The sequence below is a fragment of the Heterocephalus glaber genome, unplaced genomic scaffold (assembly GCF_053883595.1).
Source record: "Heterocephalus glaber isolate CG9 unplaced genomic scaffold, H.glaber_assembly_v1.0 deba00001444, whole genome shotgun sequence".
In the NCBI taxonomy this organism is placed as follows: domain Eukaryota; kingdom Metazoa; phylum Chordata; class Mammalia; order Rodentia; family Bathyergidae; genus Heterocephalus; species Heterocephalus glaber.
Window position 1 is genome coordinate 17508400 of NW_028258297.1, and position 23297 is coordinate 17531696.

Below are 23297 nucleotides of genomic sequence, written 5' to 3' on the forward strand. Positions count from 1 at the left end.
CTAGAAACATGCATCTTTAACTCCCTTGACAGCACAAAGGATGAAACTGACAAAAAATACACACAGTGAAAATCTGCATTTAAAAGTAACCCAGACAAGTTAGACTCTAAATAATAGAAGTAATTTAGCCATTTTATTTCAACTGTATTTTCATTAAAAGTATGCATAAAAATGTTGTTAGTGCTATATATCAAATACAAATGAGTTACTTCAGTAGGTGTAAAGTCTGTCTTATGAAAGAAGAATACATGAGGTAGCAGTAAGGTGGCAGGAAAGAAAGCTATAGACTCCACTTCTTCCAATGGACACACTGATTCAACAGCAATGCACACACCAGATTGTTTCCATTTTTGAGAAATCCAGAAACTAACTGAAAGTTACTGCTATCACCAGCAAGTACAAAACCAGTCAAATTAAAACCAGTGCGACGTGGAAACCCCCAGCGTAGTGTCCTATGATCAGGAAGAACAAACAATCTGAACTCATGTGTAGACATTTGCTACAGGTTTTCCCTTTGGCCAACACAAGGTGAATGGAGAGGGAAAAAGCTGGAGTACACATTAAATGTTTCTACTTTTCCAAGTGCATCTTACCCATCTCAGAATGCTGACAGGACCCGATATAAGCTCAGGCTCTGGTCTACAAGGAACAAATGTGGCAGTTCGAAGTAGTGTCTGGGGACTCATCAAAACTTGCAACATGGATTAGTGCAGAGTGAGCAGGCAGAAAATAAATAAATCCAACTTCTAGCTTCCCCATGGGGAGGGAAAGAATCAAACCACAAACCTAACATTTCATCTTTTCTGGGTCCCATGAAGGCTTTTGTCTTGTCTGTCTTGGGGCCAGGCGTATGCTAGACCCATGGGGGCTACAAAGAACAAAGATGGTAGCATGAACTAGTACAGGACCACTTGCTATAGCCCCTTTTCTCTAGAGCTATGAAAAGTGAAGAGGTGAGAAACACAAGCTCACAGATTCTACCTGGGGTGGGAAAGAGTTGGATGACATGCAAATGTTCAAAATTCTGAGAGAATTGGCCAAAGGACTGGTTTCTACTTCACTTATCTCAGTTATTTTCTCATTGCTGGGACAAAATATCTAATACTCACAGGTTAAAGGAGGAAAGCTTTATTTTACCCTACAGTCTGTAGAGGTTTCAGTCCATAGTCAGCTGGCTCTAAGGCAGCTTTTTAAAGGGCTTGTTTTATTGCATTTTTATTAGTATATGTTTGTCATATATAATATTTACATTCTTTTGGGGGAATTGGTACATATCTATATCATATTTTGATCATTTTTTATCCCTTTACCCCTTCCTCTCCCTCTCCCTTACCCCTGATGAACAGCTTTGATGGCTATCATAGTCTTGGTTGACAGACTTTATTTCAGCACTTTGAATACATAATTCCACTTCTTTCTGTCCTGTGAGGTTTCCACTGAAAATCATTCTGCTAATAATGTGGATCTAAAATGTCCCCCTGAGAGACTCGTGTGTTCAAAGATGGGGCTTCTGAATACAACAGGATCCTGAGGCCTCTCAGTTCACCAGTGGATTAATTCATTGATGGAGTCACAGTTAAAATATTAATGATGAATAATAATTATGGAAAATATTAAAGAAGTGAGACCCAGCAGAAGGGAGTGTATCCCAGGGTGTTCCTTTGTGGCTGTGTTTTCTGCCAGCACCTTCCTTGTAGCTTTCTTTCCTTCCTGCCCACCAAGAGGAAAGCAGTTTTGCTTCACTACACCCTTTCACCATGATGTTGTGTCTTGTTACAAGTCTAGAAAAAGATAAAGCCTGAGCTAATCATGGACCAACCTCTGAAATTATGAACCAAAATAAATCTTTCTTCCTTTGTTTTTCTCAGGTATTTTGTCACAGTATGGAAAGTCAACATGTGGAAGTCCCCTTGTGCAGGACAAATCACCACCATTAGACCTGTCTTACAAGAAAAGTTAATGGAAATTCTTCAACTTGAAACAAAAGGACACTAAGGGATAATATGATTGCATAAAGAAGTATACGGTTCATTGGTAAAACCACACATAGACAAATGCAAAATATTTTACTATTTTGGTGGCAAATAAGTCACTTTTAATCCTAATATAAAAGTAAAAGGGAAAAGCATTAAAATAATATACCTAAAATATGTTCATAGATGTACAATAAAAATAGATGCACAATAAAAATAGATGCAAATTATCATCACTTTGACATACCATATGGAGTAATAAGACTATAGTTTGCATAGGCACTTGGAGTGAAGTTACTATCAGCTTAAAATAGACTGTTATGATATTTTATATAACTCACAATACTCAGAAAAATGTCTGTAGAAGTTACAAAAATGAAGAAAAAAGAATCAAATCATATCAATGCCCAAACAACAAATGACAAAGAAAAACGAGAGAAAAATAACAAAAGCATTGTAATACAAAGAGAAACCAATTAACAAAACAATATTAAATCCATCCCTTTCATTATTTACTTTAAATGTAAAAGAATGTAGCTCCCCAACCACAGCCACAGAGTGGCTAAATTGAGATACAAGTTCATGCGGTCTGTAAGAGACTCATCTCAGATTAAAAAATACAGTTAAACTTTGGGTTGCAAATAACTTGTTCTGCAAGTGTTCTGCAAGATGAGCAAACATTTCTAATATATTTTTACTTTCTTTTTTTTTTTTTTGGTACTGGGGATCGAACTCGGGTCCTTCCACTTGCGAGGTAGGCGGTGAAACCACTGAGCTAGATCCCCGGCCCAATTTCTAATATATTTTAACTTAATAAACAAGCAATGTCTTGCAATACAAAGTAGGAGATGATGCTGAAAATCACATGATCACAACTGAGCCAAGATATTCTCTCTCTCTCTCTTTCTTCCCCTCTTTCTCTCTCTCTCTGTAGAATTATGGGTGATCATCTCCCAACAGCAAGAGTTTTAGGGGAGATCTCACTTGCAAAGGAGGAGGGGGAAAAGGCAGAAGAATCGCTCACTTCAAATGAGATTAGGGAGATGTGTAAAATGTGGGAAACAGTGCAAATTTTGTAAAAAAAAAATTCCCACTCAAATAAGTCTGTAGCAGTGCAAGTGATAATCTGTTTAACAACAATGCAAGTCATATTTCTGTGACATCCTCAAAAGAAAGCAAAAGCAAGTGTATTGGATAGGTTCCTTGTTAGAGTTCCACAAAAAGAAAAAAATTCCATTAAGCCAATAAACAGCAGTGATTTCGTTAGTGACAGTGAAAGTTGTCCTACATAATAACCCTCCTCTCTGTTGTCTCCTTTATACCAGCCAAGAAAGTTTTCAAAGGTAAGTGCCGGTTAATTTGTTTTTCCTCTATATTTTGTATTTTTTATGATTTTTGTATTATAGTATTGTAATCATTTTATATGAATATCTTTGGATTGTGAAATGAATCATCTGAGTTTCCATTAGTTCTTATAGGGAAATTTGATTTGATACACATGTACTTTGGATAACAAGCATGTGTCTGGATCGAATTATGCTTGCAAACCAAGGTTTTGCTGGATGTACGGGATAAAAATGGCAGATTAGAAGATAGTGCAAGTGCTAATCAAAAAGAATGGGGGTAGAGATGTATCAATCACGTAAGATAAACTCTAAGTCAAAAACTATCTCAAGAGGCAAAGAAAAATATTTTCCAATGATACAGGTATGAATTCACCAACATTCAAGCATGGTATTATTTAGGTGTGTACCCCTTCACCGATTTATCCTATAGCAGTTATTGAATATTTCCAGGACCAGAATAAGTGATCACAATCAAATCATAGAGTCCCTCAAAGCACTCCAGCCATCAGTCAGCTCTTCAATCTCTCGGCACCTTTAGCAAAGCAAACTGTAAGTTCTGCACTTCTACATCCAAACTATCATCAACTAAAAAATGAAATTTACTTGGTCGGTTCTAAGGGAGGACCGACCCTACTAAGTTTGTTTGAATCAAATAACCTAAAACAAGATTGTTACACTTGTCTTATATTTAGTGGTAAAAGCATGGTACCTTAGGACCTGAGTTGTATTTTTATTGGAATTACTAATGTACTTTTTCCAACTTGTAACTTTTGAAAAATGGTAAGCAAAGGACTATATTGAAAAAGTGAATTCAATGATTTGGTAGAGTGGTATCAGATACTGGAAAGATTCCGTCCCGTTATCTTGTTCTGATTGTACTTACTGAGATCCACATAGCCAATGTCCACATACATTCGAGTACATACAGCTCCCATCAAAAAGGCAACAATCACACCAATCATTGCTACTGAATTCAAAATACCTGTAAACATCACAGAACAATTTTATTAGCTACCAAGAATACATAATTCTTATGAAATATGTTTTCTAAAGTAACATTACACATTACATTTCTCCAAACAACTTTTACAGGTAAAATACTACTACTACTAATAATAATGGCATTGTAATTTCAAGGTAGACACAGGAAAAATAATCATTCAATTTAACATTTTCTGTGCATTACCTAAATAAACAGAGGAATATCCTTCTTTAGCAAAGTCATCAAGGTAAGAAACTCCCAGTGGTGCTATAGGGGTTTCCCCTATTCCACGAAGCATGTTACCCATTAGGACATAGATCCACATGTATGACTCAGATTGTTTCTCACAACCTATGTAGAGAAGGAATCATTTTATTTGAAACATTAGTTGCAGCATTTCTATCAGATACTCAGGCACTTTAGAACATTTCTAGTCCTGTTTTTTTTTTTTCTTCACAAAAAGGATTTACATTTACTTTGCAGTTCAGAAATAGAGAAAAACATGAAAAGCAACAAAAAATTTTAAAATGTAATTTTTCTTCCATTATTTAAAGTACTATTAATGTTGCCATAAAGCTTTTTGTTTAAAAAAGTGTTAAATTACAGGGAATGAACATTCCTTTTAGTTATATGTAAGAGGATATAAAATCAAGCATATAAGCATTTCATTAATTTCATTTTTTTTAAGAGCCAAGTAAAAATTATCTGAAATCCCACTAACAGAAAAAGTGATTTCTAATGTTTGTTACATATCTCTCAGATTTTTGGTGCTCATGAAAATACATGATATTGAATTGAACATTATAGGCTTAAATATCCAGTTCCTATTAAAATCTGCTTTTACAGTTAATACTGCATTCTAACAGCTCGCTGTGCTGTTTTTCCTTGTGTTAACTATTTACATCACGATTTTAATGATGGCGTAGAATTGGGTTGAAAACCAGTTTCATAATCTAATTAATCTTATATTTTTAAATAGCAAAATAGTTTTAATTTTTCATTCTGATAAACTGAGATGGCTTTGTATAATTGTAAGTAAATATTTGTGAACATTCTTGATTATGACTTTGAGATTAATGTATGGCAGTAGAATAATTGAGATAATTAAACAGAAATATTTTTGTTATTTTATATGTACAAAAAATTAACTTGCAGAAAAATTTATACATTTATTACACCCCCAAATGCTAAAAATGTTGAAATATTTTTCCATTTTTGTCTTTTTCCTTTCATTATATCTTTACTCTTAAACTTATCTACTAGGTAGCAACATCTTCAGTGTTATCACTTGTAATTATAATTTATGATTTGTGTTATAAGTCAACAAATATTACTATAGTGTAATAATTTGCCTTATTCATAAAAAGCAAACCTTCATACACTCTTAGGTCAGTTCCTTCTGCTTTATTTTAAATGCATATATTCTTTACCAATTTTGTACTGAAATCTTCCACTTTCTTATTTACTTCTGAAAGTTCCTTATATATAATATATATTAATACTATGATTTTATCTGTATGTAAATGTAAAATAATTTTTCTTTTTGTTCTTTAATTTTTCCAAGAAGTATCACAAACATTTTTATAGATGTTATTAAATTAATTAATTTTAGGATATTTTCATCTCTATTAATTCTTACCTTTTCCTACTATCTCAGTTGATGGCTTAGTGAGTGATAAAGTCTCATTAATTAAACAAGTTGATATTGAACTCTCTGTTGTATTAACATGGCTTTCTGTAGAATACCTGTAACTGTAAGAATATCATTAGATTTAAAATTTTCCTTGTTCAAGGAATATTTTCAATTTTCCCAGAAACAAGAAAACTTTTTTCCTTTATGTGTACCTCTCTCTTCTCCAAATTATCAGACTTGTCTATATCAAGTATCCAGCCTGCGTTTTAGGACAGATGATGGCTGAAAATGAAATGGGAGTATTTCTTAAGGAAGATGCCCTAGTGGCATTATTGCCTTGTAGTTGTCCTATGACTGCTTATATTCTGGATCCTTTATGAAATATTTTGGTTTTGCCAGTTTATTCCTTAAGCGGCTAACTCTTTCTAGTTATTCCTTCTGAATTATATTCAAAGATGGTCACAATCTAAACTTTAAGATAAATTATAATTAGATTTAATAAACTTTAGAGCTGTATTCCCCAAACAGATCTATAATGCATGCCAGCTCATTTACATTTTCTATCAACAACCTGATTTTCATTTCTAAATGGACACACACACTTACATGGTAATATCTGATCTTCAAAACCTAGGTAAAGGAATTCTAATCCACTTCAATGTAATACAGGAGAATTTAATTAATAAGATCAACAGAAATGAAGAGGTACAAATGCTAATATCCCAAAATACTGATGTTCTCTGTAGCTTCAATGGCAGTCTGCTCTTTACTGGGCATTAGGTTCCACTTCAAAAAACCTAAAAGAAGGGCAGGGGATGTAGCTCGGTGGTGCTGCACCTGCCTGGCAAGCATAAGGTCCCAAGTTTGATCCCTGGTACCAGAAAAAAAACCTGAAATAAAATACATAGTTTTGTGCTTATAGAATTTCACATTAAGATAAATATACATGACAAACTGTGAAAGCTAATATACACATACAAAGTCTTGAGTTGTCACCAGGAAAAGAGGAATGATCAGTTTTGTAGGAAGTGGGGATCAGTTGTGCAGATCATTTTGTGATCGGTTTTATAGAGAAGATTTCATGATGAGGGTGACATGTGAGACACGTCTTGGTGATGGACAGGATTTAATAGGTGGTCTAGACTGCAAAAGCAATATATTCAGGAGTATGACATTTGGCTCGTATAAAACCTTCAGTGTGCTTCTCAGTTGTGGGGAGTATCGGAAAATGAGGCTAGAAAGATAATTGCAAACCAAATTAATGAGTAGCAGGCATGTGCAAATGAGTTTAGACATTAACCCATAAGCAAAGAGTCCTTTCACTGAATCTTAGCCAAAAGGCTGAGAAGCAATGCAAAAAGACCTTTCGATATTTTTCATGGTAATAATAATACGAGATGCATTTTCCATCCCAAACACAATACATGAACAAACTCACAAATATATATTTATAATCAAAAGGAAAGTTTCACAGAACAGCATTTATCCCTATTTGCATTGTATCTTTTTTTATATCATGTGCAAAAATTGTTGGTCTCAATCATCTGAGTTGTCTTGTTTGTCCATTAATGAAAGGTCCAGGGCATGAAGTTTGAAAATTTCTTTAGGAAATTTGGAGATTTAAGCAGAGATTTGCATTTTTGAGTATATACTCTAGTATTGAACATGAGTTAGACTAGAAGGAAACTGGAGGGAAAAAGTTCAGACCAAGAATGACTGAAGTCTCAACTAGGATAAGGAGAGAAGCTATGACAAACTTTGACAGCTAGGAGGCAGAATAAGCAGGATTTTGGTAATCACCAGTTTTCTGTTGTAATAAAAGGAGAGTCCAGGATGAAGTCCTTGACTTTCATTTCATTTCCTTTGTGGTTAAATGAACCATTGGTAAAAAAGTGAATATGAAAAATCTGAGCTGGTCTTAGAAAGATGATGAATTCAATAATGAGAATTTGTATAGGAAATGTTTGTGGGATATTATGTTGGAGATATACAAAAGGAAGTGGAAGAAGATACAGATTCTGAATGTTAGAAAAATTCTTGAATGTTAGAAAAAGCATATACTCCACAGAAATCATGTAAAATAAGGAAAAGATTAATGAGGCATTATGGTACTAGCAGCAAATGGAAAACGTTGGGCATTCTAAAGAGGCACAAACATGGAAATAAACCAAGAGAGTATATTATGCTAAAAATTAGAAGGAGCAGTATCACAAAGAAGAAAGTTCTCATAAGGATCAAATGTTGAAAAAAACCAGAGTTAATATGATAGGCAACGCATAAGGTTGTTGAATTTGGCAATAAATTCTTCTTGTTTCTGGCAGAATGGCTCACTGTTTTTCAATATTTGTTGTTCTTTCCTCTAACAGTAATTGAAGTTGAGATTTTTAGGAGGGAACATGGCAGACCAAAATGTCTTTCTGTGCGTGAAATATAACTAATTTCCGGGCCTAGTGATGTTGGTGCCGACATTAGGCTTCTGAAATGTCTCTCAGGCCTCATCTTGTGTGTAATCTTGGCTGCTACAGCTCCTCGTTCTTTGCTTCGTATATCCTGCTGCCTGGAAGAACATGTGGCCAAGGGCAGGCACTGCAGAACAAGATGATGAAATGAAGCAGCATCATGCCATCCTTGAATTGTTTATTCATATTAACTTGTTTGTGAAAAATAAGCTTCTCTCTTACATGATCCATTGCTATTTGAGTTTCCTCTCTTGAGCACTCACCTCTAATCAGAATTACACAGTGGCCCTTGGAAGAGCCGCCTCAGTAGAACAACAGTGGGAAAACCCACACTGCAGAGGGTCAGGTGGTGGAGTCCAGTTGAATATAATTTAAATCTTAGCTGCAGACATGAGCTATATTTGTTATGCCAATAGGTCAAAAAGAGCTTATTTATTTTCTATGAAAGTATACTTCCTATTTATTACTATGCATATTGAAATTATGAAGGCCATGATAAATAAAGTAGTAAGCTAATTATAACATACAAATATACTCATTTCTATGCATAGTGCATAATCTCAAAATGTAGAACCACCTATTTAGGAGGGAAAAAAAAGAAACTGTATTACTAATTTACAAGATAATGACCATTAATAGTGCAGAGCTGTTTGACACTTACTATCCCATGAAGAAATGTGGTAAAGCAGTCAAAATACTTCCGACCCCCATAACGACACAACCTATTCCGATGAGTTTCGGCCTATGCAGTTTGGATCCAAAGTAACTTACAAATACAATCACAAGCAAATTTCCTAGAAAGTAAACACAATTATATTGGTATGATCCATTCCAGCAAATACTGACTGTGCTTAATTTTGTGTCCAACAGATCTGAAGGCTCAGAATGAATGCAAATGGAACACAAGATATAATACCTTTCCTCAAAGATTAGACAATCTAGTGGAGATGGTGAAACTCCAACTAAAATAAAACAGTGATTAAAATGTTGTGTGGTATGAGGAATAAATAGAATAGTTGTTTTTCAGCAAATAGTATAAAGTACCACATAAGTTTTGAGAATTTTGTTTTTGTTTTAGAATAAGTATTAGATACTAATGAAAACACTTGAATTATTTGGCAATATTAGTGAAGTGAAACTTTAGTGAGGAATTTGGAGTTGCTAGATAGTATTAAGATGGGAAAAAGATGGAGAAAAATCTTCCTGACTCCAGGGAAAGGTGTTCATGAATTCATGTAGTCATTTGTTTCTAGCCTTCTTTAAATTTCCATTATGCATCTGCCATGGTGATTGGAGCCAGAAACATTAAAAAAAACAAAAAAAGAATAAGTCGTGGTACCTGTCCTTGGGATATTTTATACACCAGTGATAAAAACAGACAGATAGAATTACTATTAGTCCACAGAAAAAGAGAACTTTAAGAAAGTTAAGGCCTTCCAGAAATCTTCCAGGAGGAAAGGTCACTTGAGATTTAATGGTAAGTATAAATTATGTAGGTTAAAAAAGGAAAATGAGCATTGCAAGTGGAGACAGTCATCAAAAATTCTGCTCCATCTGGAGATACAGGTGTAATGATGAATGGACAGCAACTAAGAATTACTGAAAATTTGATAGAAAAAAAATGACAGAAAAGCACCAAAATGATCTGGCAGATAATCAAGCACATGCATTAACAAACAAGGATTAAACCAAAAAAAGAAGAAACTTTGAAAAACTCCAGTTAGCGTCGCTAGAGCTATGAGAACAAGTTGCTTCTATAAAATAAGAACTGCCAGACTAAAAATAATAGCAAGATAAAGTATTGTTATGGATTTTTAAAATTATAGAAAAATGTGCAAGTTGGGCCGGGGATTTAGCTCAGTGGTTTCGCCACCTGCCCCGCAAGCGCAAGGACCTGAGTTTGATCCCCAGTACCCCCCTAAAAAAACCCAAAAAACAAAGAAAAATGTGCAAGTTAGAATTTTATATGAAAAGATTGACAGCAGCAGAGAAGACTGCTGGAACATTAAAAGAAGGTGAATATTTAAAAACAAAAAAATTAAATATACAGAAAAATCTAACTTCATTTTAGAGATGTCTAGAAGAAAAGAAATTTTAAAAAGAAAAAAAATAAATTTCCTAACTAAACAAAGACTTAAACAATCAGAAGAAAAATTCTTCCACTTCCAGTAGAAATAATGTAAAAAGAAAATCATGGATAGATGGTGGTAAAATTTCATGAATAGAGAAGAGATACACATCAGTGCAGGAGAATTACACTGGTAATGATTTCTCCTATACAACTTTGAATGTTATAAAACAGTCATGAATGTCTTAAATGTTCTAATAAAAATATTGTGAATTTTTAATTCCATATGCAAATTAATACTTGACATGACAGTAAAATAAACACATTTTCAAAGGCAGAGGATCAGAACATATGACATGCTTTCAATTCTTTCTGGAAATAATTGCGACTTGAAAATGTGCTCCAAAAAAACTAAAGAAAAGACTTGAAGTTACAAGAGTTAAGAATCAGAAGTAAGAAAAGGAGCTCTAATGCTCTTCAAATAATTGCTGTTAAATGGCTGCAAAACTTGGCAAAAATATTAGAATTAATTTCTTGATAAACAAGAGACATAGAATGAATTAAACTCTAAATCTCATGAAACAAAAGGTATTCTTTTTGGAGTTGGGAAGAGTATTAAAGGGAGAGGATAGCCAAAGGAGAGGGGGTGAAGAGACTGAAAATGGTCAAGTTTTAAGTATGTGCTAATTTTCCAAAATGAACATCACTATTGCAATATATGTGTTGCAAACATACACTAATAAAAAATAAAAATAATTTTTAAAAGCTAATAACAGTCTAATTTTAAAATTCTATATGCTTAAGTCATGTATGTGGAAGAATGAAATATATGTAGGGTTAATATCTTCTGAATCACAAAACTTCAGAATTAATAAGAAAAATATAGATATATTTTCCTTTATACAATTACTTTTAAAATATCGCAGTATGTTTTACTTGTAGGAAATATTTGAAATCTGTATGATAAATATAATTTTGGGGCTTCTTCAAATGATTAAAAAGTGAAATGAAAAAATTAGCAGAGATAATAAGTTACTGTGATGATTAATCATCCCCCCCACACCCCCATACCAAACTCAGGACTTTGTGCTCTCAGGCAGGCTCAGCCACTGAGCGAAATCCCCGGCCTGTCATGTGAGGATTAATCTTAATCGACTAAGCACACTTCAGGGTGTGTCTGTGGGTGTTATCAGAGATGACTGGCATGTAGGACACCAAACCAAAGGGGGAGACAATCTGAATGCAGGCAGCACTATCCAATAGGGTTGGGGTCTGGGCGGAACCAAAACAGTAGGAGGATGCTTGCTGGCACAGGCTCCTTCTGTGGTCCCTGGCTGCCATGAGGTGAGCAGCTTTCTCCACCAGACACTTCTGCCATGATATCTCTGCCTTGTTACAGGCCTAAAACCAATGGAGCTGGTTTATACTGAAATCTCAGCAACCACAAGCCAAAACAACCCTTTTCTGAATCAGCTGACTTAAGTAGGTATTTGGTTAGAGTGACAAAAGATAGCTAATGCAGTGCAAACTCATAAAATTTAAAAAATGTTTAATAAATATGTAAGTCTTCACTGTTGTGGGAGAAAACATTAAAATTAAAATGAGGACAGCAAAGCAATGTCTTCAATGCTGTAGGAAAAAAAACCCCAAACAGGTAAAACTAGTATAACTCTAACACACTGCTCCAAAACTGCTCCATCCTCCCCAAATCATAAGAATCATAGTTGTCAGCCTTTCTTTACATTTGGGCATCTTGAGAGAGACAAGGCAAAGCCTCACAATGTGTTAGTGTGAAAGCAATAAGCCTGTGAAAATCAGACATTTTCAGTGTCCTAACTGCTGACATTTTGAGCTAGGTAATTCTTCATTGTTGGGGTTCTTCCTGTACAGAGGGATGCTTAACAGTATCCCTGTCCTCTACCTCAGGGACTTGTAGCACATGTCCCAGTTATGACAAACTGTCTCCATATATTGCCAAATTGGCTGGAGGGACAAAAGTACCCTGGCTGAGACCTAGAGGTGGAGAACATATGAACAGCATTACCTCCTCAAGTGTGAATATTAAAATACAAATAAAAGTTACCAATCTCAAAGCCTCCATCAATGAAACCAGCAACGGAAGAGGATATGTCAAATCTCCTTTCAATCTGAGTAATGGCAGTTTTCATAGTGATCCCACCGATTATCTTACAAATATAGCTGAATGACAGAGCTGCCAAGAACATCTAAGAAAAAGCAGGAAAGGGGGGGGAATCAAAGGACTATATAAGGTTTATAGGCATATAGAATTAAAATAATTTTTTGCAAAACTTTATAGTAAAAAGTATATTTATCATTCTCCTATAACAATTGGTACTTCTCAGCCATTTCAATATAACTTCACTGTACAGATAAAGCATTTCCTAACTTGATTACATCAGATTATTGGAGCAATACATTTATGGTTTTATTGTAAACTAATGTCAATGATTTATAAAAACCCAGACAATGTTTTCAAGTGGACATGATGGAAAGCCTATTTTCTGTTGAATAGCCCAGGCCAGCTGAAGGGAGTGGTGGAACATTCTCAAAGGCAGCGATTCCAGAAGTCTAGCTGAAAAAGAGAAATAAGTGCTGTCCATAAAAGTCCCGATGGTTGAAATCAAGGAAGAGGGAATTTCAGAAATCATCAGGAAATCTTATGAAGGCAGACACAAGAATAACCCGAAGCTTTCAAAAATTTCAGAGAAAGGTTTTTTATTGTCTGTGGCCTTAATCTTCAAAGAAGTGTTAGCTCAAGACAAAAGAGATACTTACAGGGTCAAAATTCTCATATTAAAATCCTAAATTTGTTTGACAAATGACAAAGAGTTAATAGACACAAACTCAACAAGCAGAGTAGGATCTATCCAACAAGCTAGGATTTTAAGAGGGTATGAAATGAGTTAGTTACACTGATGACATGTTTTCTTTTGTTGTCACTGTACTACCTACCATCCCTGTGCTTTATGCAAGACTTAAATTCAGAGAAAGTAATATAATGTCTTTCTCAGAGCTTAACAAAATGGCAAAGGAAGAAGAAAGCTGAAATTTTCCATGACAAGCCTTAGAACTCCAGTAGCATGAGGATAGAGAACTTTTAATTGAGAGATTTCAAAGCAAAGGCACAGAAGTTCACCATTATGTAATAGACTTTTAAGAGCTCCTGGCAGAACGAGAAGACTGACATTGAACTAAAAGGTAAAGGCTGTGTTTATCTGCTATTGTGGTAAGTCAATTACTTATTATGAGGAAAGTTCTGGACTTGCACTCAGGGGATATTTCCAAGTTTCCATGCTGTCACATGTGCAGCTTTGATGAACTTATCTGATTGATAATCTTATTGATTCACTCAGTAAACATTTGTTGGGTAGCTGCAATATGACAATTACTCTGCTAAGTTATGGAGTCAAAACAGATCTAGAGGAACAAGGAGAGTAAAAACAAAGTCAAAATAAATGCTGTGGAAGAATTAATAATTTCATGGATGCAATAAAAAGACAGTGATAGTGTCACAGTACTTGCTCAGTACAAGTTTATTATGTTAAGCAGTATATAGAAAAAAAGCAATTAATTTTGTTTGCATAGGTTAAAGTATGTATGGATGTGATATTTGAGCTGTTTTTAGAAGGTAATGAGTTCATAAATTGCAGAATAAATAAAATTTAAAATAAGCAGTACGTGAAAAGCCACTGATAATACAGAGAACCAGTATATTTGAAAAACAGAAAGGATATCTATACAGATACAACAAAAAGATAGAAATATGAAAGCTTAGAAATATCCCAAATATTGGAAGATTGATCTACATTTTAAAATGTAATGTAAAGACATCACATTTTATCAATTAATTCTGACAGACATGATATATTTCAGTTTACTCCAAAGAAATCTATTAGAAAGCTGAACTCAGACAACGTTTTTTTAAATGATGGACACAGAAAGAGAGAAAGAAATTTTCAGACACACTTGGGAGGAGTTTTAAGAGGAAAACCAGCTTTTGTGACAAAAACGGAAAATAAAGGTTCCAGTTTTGTTTTTCAAGTTTCTAGTTTGGATAACTGGATGTAGAATACGATATTTTGGATCAGAAATGCCACAAAAAGAATTTTGGGTCCTAAACACAGTGAAATCTTTTTACAAGCCAAATTTGAGATACCTAAAACATCTCATAGACCCAGCGGACACAACTAAGGCAGATCTAGTGTTCAAGAGAACTGTTTGCCTGGAGGTAGCTTTGAGATGGGTCACTTTCCAAATTGTAAAGTATTTTACTTAAAAAGACAAGCTTCTTCTATCATAAACTGTTTCCTTAATGTAATCAAGTGATATAATATAACATATACTAGCATTTCAAAGTGGCAGACTTGGGTATAGTTCTTTAATCGTTTACCAGTATTGTGCTTTAAGAAGAGAAAGGACGCTGCTGGGACTCAAAGGCTTCTACTCTGAAATAAGCCTGTCTTAAACTTTACCTTTGTCCCTGGACTCAGTACTTGTAGCTTTGATCTTGATCTGCCTCTTGAACTACTATATTACCCACTCCAATAAAATACACAGGTATAATATTATTTTTGGCTGTCTTCAGTGATCGAGGTCTGCTTCTGGCAATCAACACCTTCCATCTCATTGCTGGCATTGATGGTAATTGCTCAGAGTTCAGCTGCAAAGGCCCTCCCAAATAAACTTACCATACCTCAGAAGTCCTGCCAGACAGAGCAGCTAAGGTCAGAAGATAGACTGACTGGACTTCAGAATTTTCTTCCAGAAATGAACTCCTGGGGAGTCCCACAGTACCAGAGGGCAGTTTCTCCCTTGTGAGTTTGTGGAAGCCTTGGCTGGACAGTGTTTGGAAGGGTGCAGGGTGACAGGCAGCTTCCTGGTGACTGCTGTTCTTTACCCTCATCTTCCTTCCTCTCCTCTCCTCCTGAGCACTTGGTTCTCATCCTGAGAGGGACCCTCCTCCAGACCTTCCGAATTGCCCATCATGAGAAAGAGTAACCATCACATCCAGGGAAATGAGAACGAGACAGAAGAGCAAGGTTTTTGAGGAAGAGGCGATCCTCCCAAAGAGAGAGAGAAAAAACCAAAGGGAGATGTTGAGCCCTCAGGAGGCAGCATGTGTTTTAGAAGACACCCACCAAGAGTTTAATGGAAGTGAGACAGCTGCAAAAGAGGTAATACGACAAGTCTCAAGTTTAAAATAGTTACAGGAGAATCCCTTAAATTAAAGAAGAATCTAATCCTGAAGATACTGCATGAAATGTATAAGACAGTCAATGTTCTTATTGTTCTTCCTTAAAAGATAATAACAGAATGGATGGGGCCGGAGATGTAGCTCAGTGGTTTCGCCGACTGCTGCGCAAGCTCAAGGACCCGAGTTCGATCCCCGGTATCCAAACAAACAAAAAGATAATAACAAAATGGAAAGAAAACAGTCATACTATCTGAAATTTGAAATTTTAGATTTAAAGTCAGATAATAGAGAAAGTTGAGGAGGGATATCATCAGAAGGCCTGAGACATGTGTCTTAGTCTATGTGAGTATCTGTAACAAAATATAGCGTAGAATAAAACCAGATCGTTTGTAATAAAATATAGTTCCTGGGACCAGAGATTTAGCTTAGGGGCAGTGCACCTGCCTCACAAGCACAAAGTCCTGAGTTCGATCTCTGGTACCGGGAAAAAATTAAAAATAAACAAATAAAACATAGTACCTCACTCTCCCAGAGACTGGAAAGTCCAACATCAGAGCACTAGCAGATTTGGTACCTGATTAGGGTGCAATCTTTCTCAGTAGCAAGGGCTAGAGATCTCTCTCAGGCCCATTACAATGGTCCAAATCGCTGTCATAAAGACTCTGTCTGGACCTAACAGCTTTCTAAAGGGTCCACCTTCTTACAGGATTCCTATGGTGATTATGATTGAAAATGAACTGTGAGGAAACAAACTCATCTTGAAGCAACATGTTGCAGTGTTTTGTTATGGAAAATGTAAACTATCAGTTCAAAAGTATAAGAAAGCAGTAAAGGAGAATAGAAAGAAGAGGGGGTAAATTGTCATAATAAACTCAGCCATTAGAAAAAAATTCAAATATATCAAATAAATGTAAGTGGCCAAATTTGCTAGCTTAATGACACTTTTTTTCTAAATTAAATAAATGACAATGATTTAAAGACTGGAAGGAGGAACAAAAAAAAAAGATTTTGTTATTATAAGGTACTCACATGACCTGTCAAATGATATGATGTTATTTAAAATTGGACTTTAATTGGAATAGTTTTAAATGTATATAGCAAACACTATGGTAATCACTATAAAAGTAAAAAGAATATGCAAACACGGAGAGAAAATAGAATTATGTAAAATGCTCAGAACTGCTAATGGCAAAAAAGCAATAGAAAACAAAAAGGAATGGAAAAAACAGAGAAATTGTAACAAATGTGGTAAATATTAATCCAGCTATATCAATATCACTTTAAATGTTATGATATAAGAGTATTAGTTAAAAAACTAAGATTGTCATAGTATATAAAAAATCAAGACCAAATTTTATGTTGCTCACAAAAAACCTGTTTTAAATATAAAAAATATAAATCAGTGCAAAGAATATTCTATGCTAACATTCATGAAAAGAAAGCAAGAGTATCTAAATTAATTTCAAATAGAGGCAATTTGAAAGAAAGGGAAGCTATTGGGGTGAAAAAGGATGTTACATAAAGATAAAAGGGTCAATTCTCAAAGGAAACATAATAATCTGCAATGTATTTGCATCTAGCAGCAGAGGAACCAAACCATTTGAAGAAAAACCTAGGAGTGCTACAAATAGAAATAACTTGATCCATTATCATAGCTGGAGACTTTCCCATCTGTCCCTCAGAATGGACATACAGCAGGGAAAAACAGAGAGGACATAGCTGATCTCCAGACTTTTAATCAATGACATGATCATAGGGAGTCAGAAATCGATCCACGTAAATATTGTCCTCCAGTAAAATCCTTGAGTTTGTCCTGAACCCATGACAAAGGAACAAAGACACTACAATAGAGAGAAGATCCTCTTTTCATACGTATTCAAAGTAATAAATCTTGATGTACACCTTCTGCACTTCACAACAATTCACTCAAAATGAATCATATTCCAAATATAAAACAAAATTATAAAACTTTTACAAGATAACATTGGGGAAAATCTAGATACCTTGAGATTTCACCTTTTTAGATGAAACTCAACAGGTACAATCCATTAAAGAAATAATAGGTAAGTGGTTAAAACTGTCTGTTCTGCAAAAGATGTTATCAAGAAAATAGAAAGCCATAGATAGAGAAACAAATGTCAGATAAAGAACTGTTCTCCAAAATATACAATGAATTCTTAAAATTCCAATAATAAAAACCAAACTGAATTAAAAAGGGACAAACACCTTAATGCACCTTTTTCATAAAAGACATACTGGTAACAAGCATATGAAAAGATGTTCCAGATCCTATGTCACCAAAAAATGTAAATTAAAATGACAATGAGCTAACACTATAGTACTGTTAGGCTGATCAAAATCTGGAACACTGGTAAGGCCAAATGTTAGTTAGGATGTGAAGCGACAAGAACTATCATTCATTGCTGGTGAGAATGAATGGTACAGCCACTTTGGAAGATGACTTGATGGTTTCTTGCAAAATTATACACAGTCTTACTATAACCCAGCAATCACACTCCTTGGTGATTACTCAAAGGAGGTGAAACTTTATATCCACAAAAAGCTGCACTCAGATGTTTATAGTACTTTTATCTATATTGTGAAAAACAATCACATGTGAAATTAGTATGTGTAGGGATAAATACTTTGTGGTATATCCAAACAATGCAATATAATTTAAAAGAAATAAGCTACCAAGCCATTAAAAAACATGAAGGTGACTTACAGGCAATCCATTAAAGACAGAAGCCAATCTGGTAAGAATGACTTCAATTATGTTTTGTAAAATGCAAAACTGTGGAGGCTGAAGCAGGATTAGTGGTTGCCAGAGGTCATATAAATGGATGAGAGGACAGAGCACAGAGGACTTTTAGGACAATGAAACTGCTCTGTGTGACACTGTAATGATGACTACATGTCATTGTACATTTGGCCAACCTCACAGATGGTACAACACTAAGAGAAAATCTCAATGTAAACCATTTTTGGGGATGATCATGTTGTGTCAATGTGGGTTCATAAATTTAAAAATACATACAACTCTAGTGTAGGGTGTTGAAAAAAGGTAAAGCTATGAATGAGTAATGGGAGGAAGTATACAGAAATAGTTGTACCTTCATTTCAATTTTGTTGTGAACCAAAGATGACTTAAAAAGCTAAAATCTTTTTAAAAATATCTACAAGTTGAAATGTTAAATTTAATAAACAATGTCTAGGAAAACATAACTTTCTAAAATACAGACAAAAAGAAATCTAGAATTGGTACCCTTTCCAAAACTTCCAGGAAAACATCATTTCAATGCATATAAACTGTTCTACAGTATAGGAAAAAATGGGCTCTCAACTTACTCTACAAAACAACATACCCCTGATTCTAAAACCAGACAAAAGGCATTATGAATACAGAATAGAATACATCTGTCTTACCTACAAATCTGCAAAAACAATAATGAAATGCTGGCAAACCCAATTCCATGAAGTATAATAAAAAGTTAAAATTCAAAAATCATGTTATGTTTAGACCAAATATTTAAGAACGTCTAATATTTGAAAAAAATCTATCAATGTACTTCTTCGTCATTATCAGAGTAAAGGCGACAACGTTTTTATAAAATTCAAAATAAATTTATGATTTATAATAAACTTATTAGACCTTTAAGAAAATAATCCTTAGAATGATAAAATGTGTTTCAAAAATAAATATGCCCAAATCAAAAACCACACAAATATAACTATCATGTGCATTCAGTGTTGGATTTTACGATAATGGATTTGTAGATGGAAAAAAATCAATGAGAACTACAATTTTAAGTGATAAAAATGTCTTTTATGTTATTAAGCTCTCAAAGATACTGCAGAAAAATTAGTAGAAATCATTTGAATTTATAAGGTGACTAGATATATAATAAATATTTTAATTTCATTTATATTCATCACTAACAAACACTGGACTTGATTAAATAAGAATATATTATTTACAATAATATGAAAGAATATCAAGTATTTAGGAAGAAATCTAATAAAATATGTCTAAGATCTTTATGAGGAAAATTTAAAAACTTTAAAAAATTGGTATCATTTTTATAGTTGTAGAGTTGCATATTCATGGAGAGTAGGCTTCATATTTAAAAGATTTATATTATCACAAACTACTCAGCAAATTTAGTGACTTCAATCAAAATCTTTAGAAAGGATTTCATGAAAATTAATGGCCTATTTGAAAAAAATCTATATAAAAATGTTTTGAAAGCCAAGAATAATGAAGCTATGTCAACAGAGTAAAAATAGATTGCTTACTCTAACAAACATAACACTTTATATGAAGCTCCAGACAGTATGTATCTCTACTATAAGATTAAATTACTAAATAAATAAAAATAGAGTATAGAAAGGACTCATATGTATATGAAACTTGACATAGGATAGACGAGTCATAGCAGGAAAATGGATAAAGGAGGGACTCATCAATAAACAGAGCTGGAAAAAATAGTTATCAATATGAGGAAGACTGAAAATTAATTTTCTATTGTACATCTTACATAAAAGTTAACATTATATAAATGAAGATTTTAATGACAAAAGGAAAGTGTATAAAGTTTTGTCATCTTGTAGTATTATTAGTAAGTAGCCAGTTATTATTTGGTAAATTCAAATAAATTAAGAATACTCATTCACCAAGAAAGTAAAATACTCATTCACTGAGAAAGTAAAAATGTATTAAAATTAGAAGATATTCTCACATATAATAAATTAACACTAAAATATTACACTCATAAATATATCATACAAATGAAGAAATATGTCAAGTAGGCGACATGTCATGAGCATGTCATGAGCATGTTTTCATACATGCTCATGTATGAAAATGAGCAAAATATATGCATTGATTTTCATCAAAGAGAAAATACATGGCTAATAGACATATGAAGTGATGTTCAACCTGCATAGCTATCAATGAATGCAAACCAAGGCCAAAATTAAGCATTATTTTAGCTCATTTAAGTTGCAAAAGTCAGGAAGTCTGATAATAACAAGTGTCAGAGAGAACACATATTTAGATTTTTGCATATATATTGCTGGTGGTCATGTAATTAGTACAATTCTTTTAAAAAAACAACAACATACTTCATATTCTAGCTATTTCAGCTCTTCAGTATTGTATTGTCAAGAAAAGCTCCCGGGTACACCAGGAAACATGAATAAGAATATTTATCGCCACATTATTTGTATTAAAAAAGCCCTGAAAACAATTCAAAAATGCATTGGGAGTAGGGAAATAAATCAGAGTATATTAATATCATGAGATTTTACTATAGTATTCAAAGTGTATAAACTACTACAAGATGAAATAATATGAACAAATCTTAACATTATAATTCTCTGTTAAAAATTCTATAAATACCAAGATCCCCTTTTATAAAGCTAAAATAATCAAACAAATATACTTTTTAAAGGAGTGTATATAGACATTTTCAACTCAATAAGTAAGAAACCATCAACACAATATTTAAGTTAGTCTTTGCCTCCAATGAGAAGAAGTAGAAGCCAGGAAAGCGCAGAGACCAACATGGGTAAATACGTTATTACGGGGCTTTAGTTTGTGTGGTTTCATGGATGTTCATTATGTCATCACAAATACATGAATACATAAATAAATGAATGAGTATATGAATCAATGCATGAATGAAGATAGCTAGTGTAGTAGACTAGTGATAAAAGTCTGTCTTGAATCAATACTCTACCACTGGTGTCCAAAGGTAGAAAAAAGTAAATGGAAAAGAGTGTACAAGAAGCTTTGTTTTATCTGCTTTCTTCTACTTCAAAAATAACCAGGGTGCATTTAATTAAATAGATTTCAAAACATGTATTAAAGCCAGAGTTTTGAAACTAAGGTAATACTCAGCTACAAAAACAGAAAGAAAGAGGAGTAAGGAAGATAAGGGAGAAGAAAGAAATAGTATCATCATCCATGCAACAGGTTATTGAATGCAGAAATGCTTATTAATCAATCCTTTATGTTATTCAGGACAAATATATTGAGTACTTGTTATGTTTGAGGCAGAAAACTTAAGTTTTCATGTCGCTTACTTGACATTTTGAGGAGAGGAATGATATATTTAATATATACGTAAAAATACTGTTCTGCTTACTACGTATATGTGCATATACATAGTTGTAGGCATGTAACAGTATTATTTTGCCTGACTCTACACAAATGGATGTCCCTTAAAGGTTTCCAGGTTCTAACATCTAAAAGCTGGGACTGTATTAGGTAACAGGACAAGGGAAATTAAGCCTGCTAATGGAATTAAGATTGCTAACCGGATGAGCTTAAAACAGAGAGATCAATCAACTGGGCTTATGTAAGGGAAACCAATGTAATCATGAGGCTTCTCTAAATGTGGAAGAGGTGGCAGGACAGTCAGTGTTGATGACACACAACCTGAGAAGTACTTGACCAGCATTGATTACTTTAAATATAAAAGGAGGCCATGATCCCAGAAGGTAGCCTGTACAAGATGGAGGGGACAAGAAAATAGATTGTCCTCAGAATTTCTAAAAAAACCCCAGCCTTGCCATCAAGCCAAGTTTAGCCTGCTGAGACCCATTTCGGACTTCTGAACTTGAGAATGGGAGAATAATAGGTTTATGTTGTTTTAAGTCATCAAGCACATGTATGTGTACATGCACACAACTGCAAGCATGTGTGTTTGGGGTGTCGGTGTCAGCTAGTGACGGAAGCTATGACAAAACCAAGGTGGTTAAAGGGTCATGGGTAGGGCTATTTTATATGGGATGGTCAGAGATGAATTGATGTTTAAAGAGATGTAAGTGAGATCGGATCCCTTTAGCACAAGATATTTGGAAGAACGTTTTGGAAGAGCCACCAGCAAATCCAAAGTATCCCCCTCCCAGTCAGACGTGAGCTTGGCATATCCAAGGAACAAAAAAGACCAATGTGGCTGTAGGAAAGTGAGCCAGAAGGAAGACTGTGGGGTACAGTGCTGTGGATACATTTGGAGGCATTTAGCCTGGGAGTAGGAATGACAGCAGAAAAGGAGAACTTCTATTTTTGCCCTCTTTATTATTTATGTGTTTGAGAAATAATGTGTTACTATGTTCAGTTAAAAAATATTACGATACAAGGGTATAAATAACTGGAAGAGTAAAAATAACAAGTGTGAAGGAGAATATAGCACATACTGGAAGGTTCTCTAGATCATAGTTGATACAATACAAAAACAGAAAAATGACCTAGAAAGAATCAAAGGATGTTGTTACTTTAATGTGTTCATTATCTGTTTTCAGTTTATTTTTTGTGGTCCTGGTAACTGAACCAAGGGCCTCTGTATTGAGATATGGAGCCCCTTTTTAAAAATTTTATAGACAGAATTTCACTAAGTCAGCATTTACCCCTGGAAATCGAATGTAATTCAATTGCATTACCCGGAATCTACTCCTGTGACTGTCATTCTGCTTAAACACTATTCAAATATTTCATCAGGACAGACTTTATCAGGAGTTTCTAAAAGCAAACGGACCTTGTGTTCCCCAAACAAAGTTCATAAGGACTTTATATGGCATAACTCCAATTGAGTATAATTTCTGCAGTCCTTATTCA

The 23297-nt window shown here is 34.2% G+C and overlaps 1 protein-coding gene across 4 annotated transcripts in view; it reads right to left on the minus strand.

Annotated features, from left to right (window-relative positions):
* Positions 1-23297, minus strand: part of LOC101703116 (solute carrier organic anion transporter family member 1B3) — a 56211-nt gene that overhangs the window by 26512 nt on the left and 6402 nt on the right. For 2 of the 4 annotated variants that reach the window (XM_004845785.4, XM_004845784.4), the window contains 5 exons: positions 12545-12686; positions 9055-9187; positions 5941-6053; positions 4506-4652; positions 4203-4301 (listed from right to left, as the gene is read on the minus strand). In XM_004845785.4, the coding sequence (XP_004845842.1) occupies positions 4203-4301; positions 4506-4652; positions 5941-6053; positions 9055-9187; positions 12545-12686 (634 nt within the window). The remainder of the gene's footprint in view (positions 1-4202; positions 4302-4505; positions 4653-5940; positions 6054-9054; positions 9188-12544; positions 12687-23297) is intronic. The other 2 variants (XM_087214047.1, XM_087214045.1) reach the window with 1 other exon arrangement.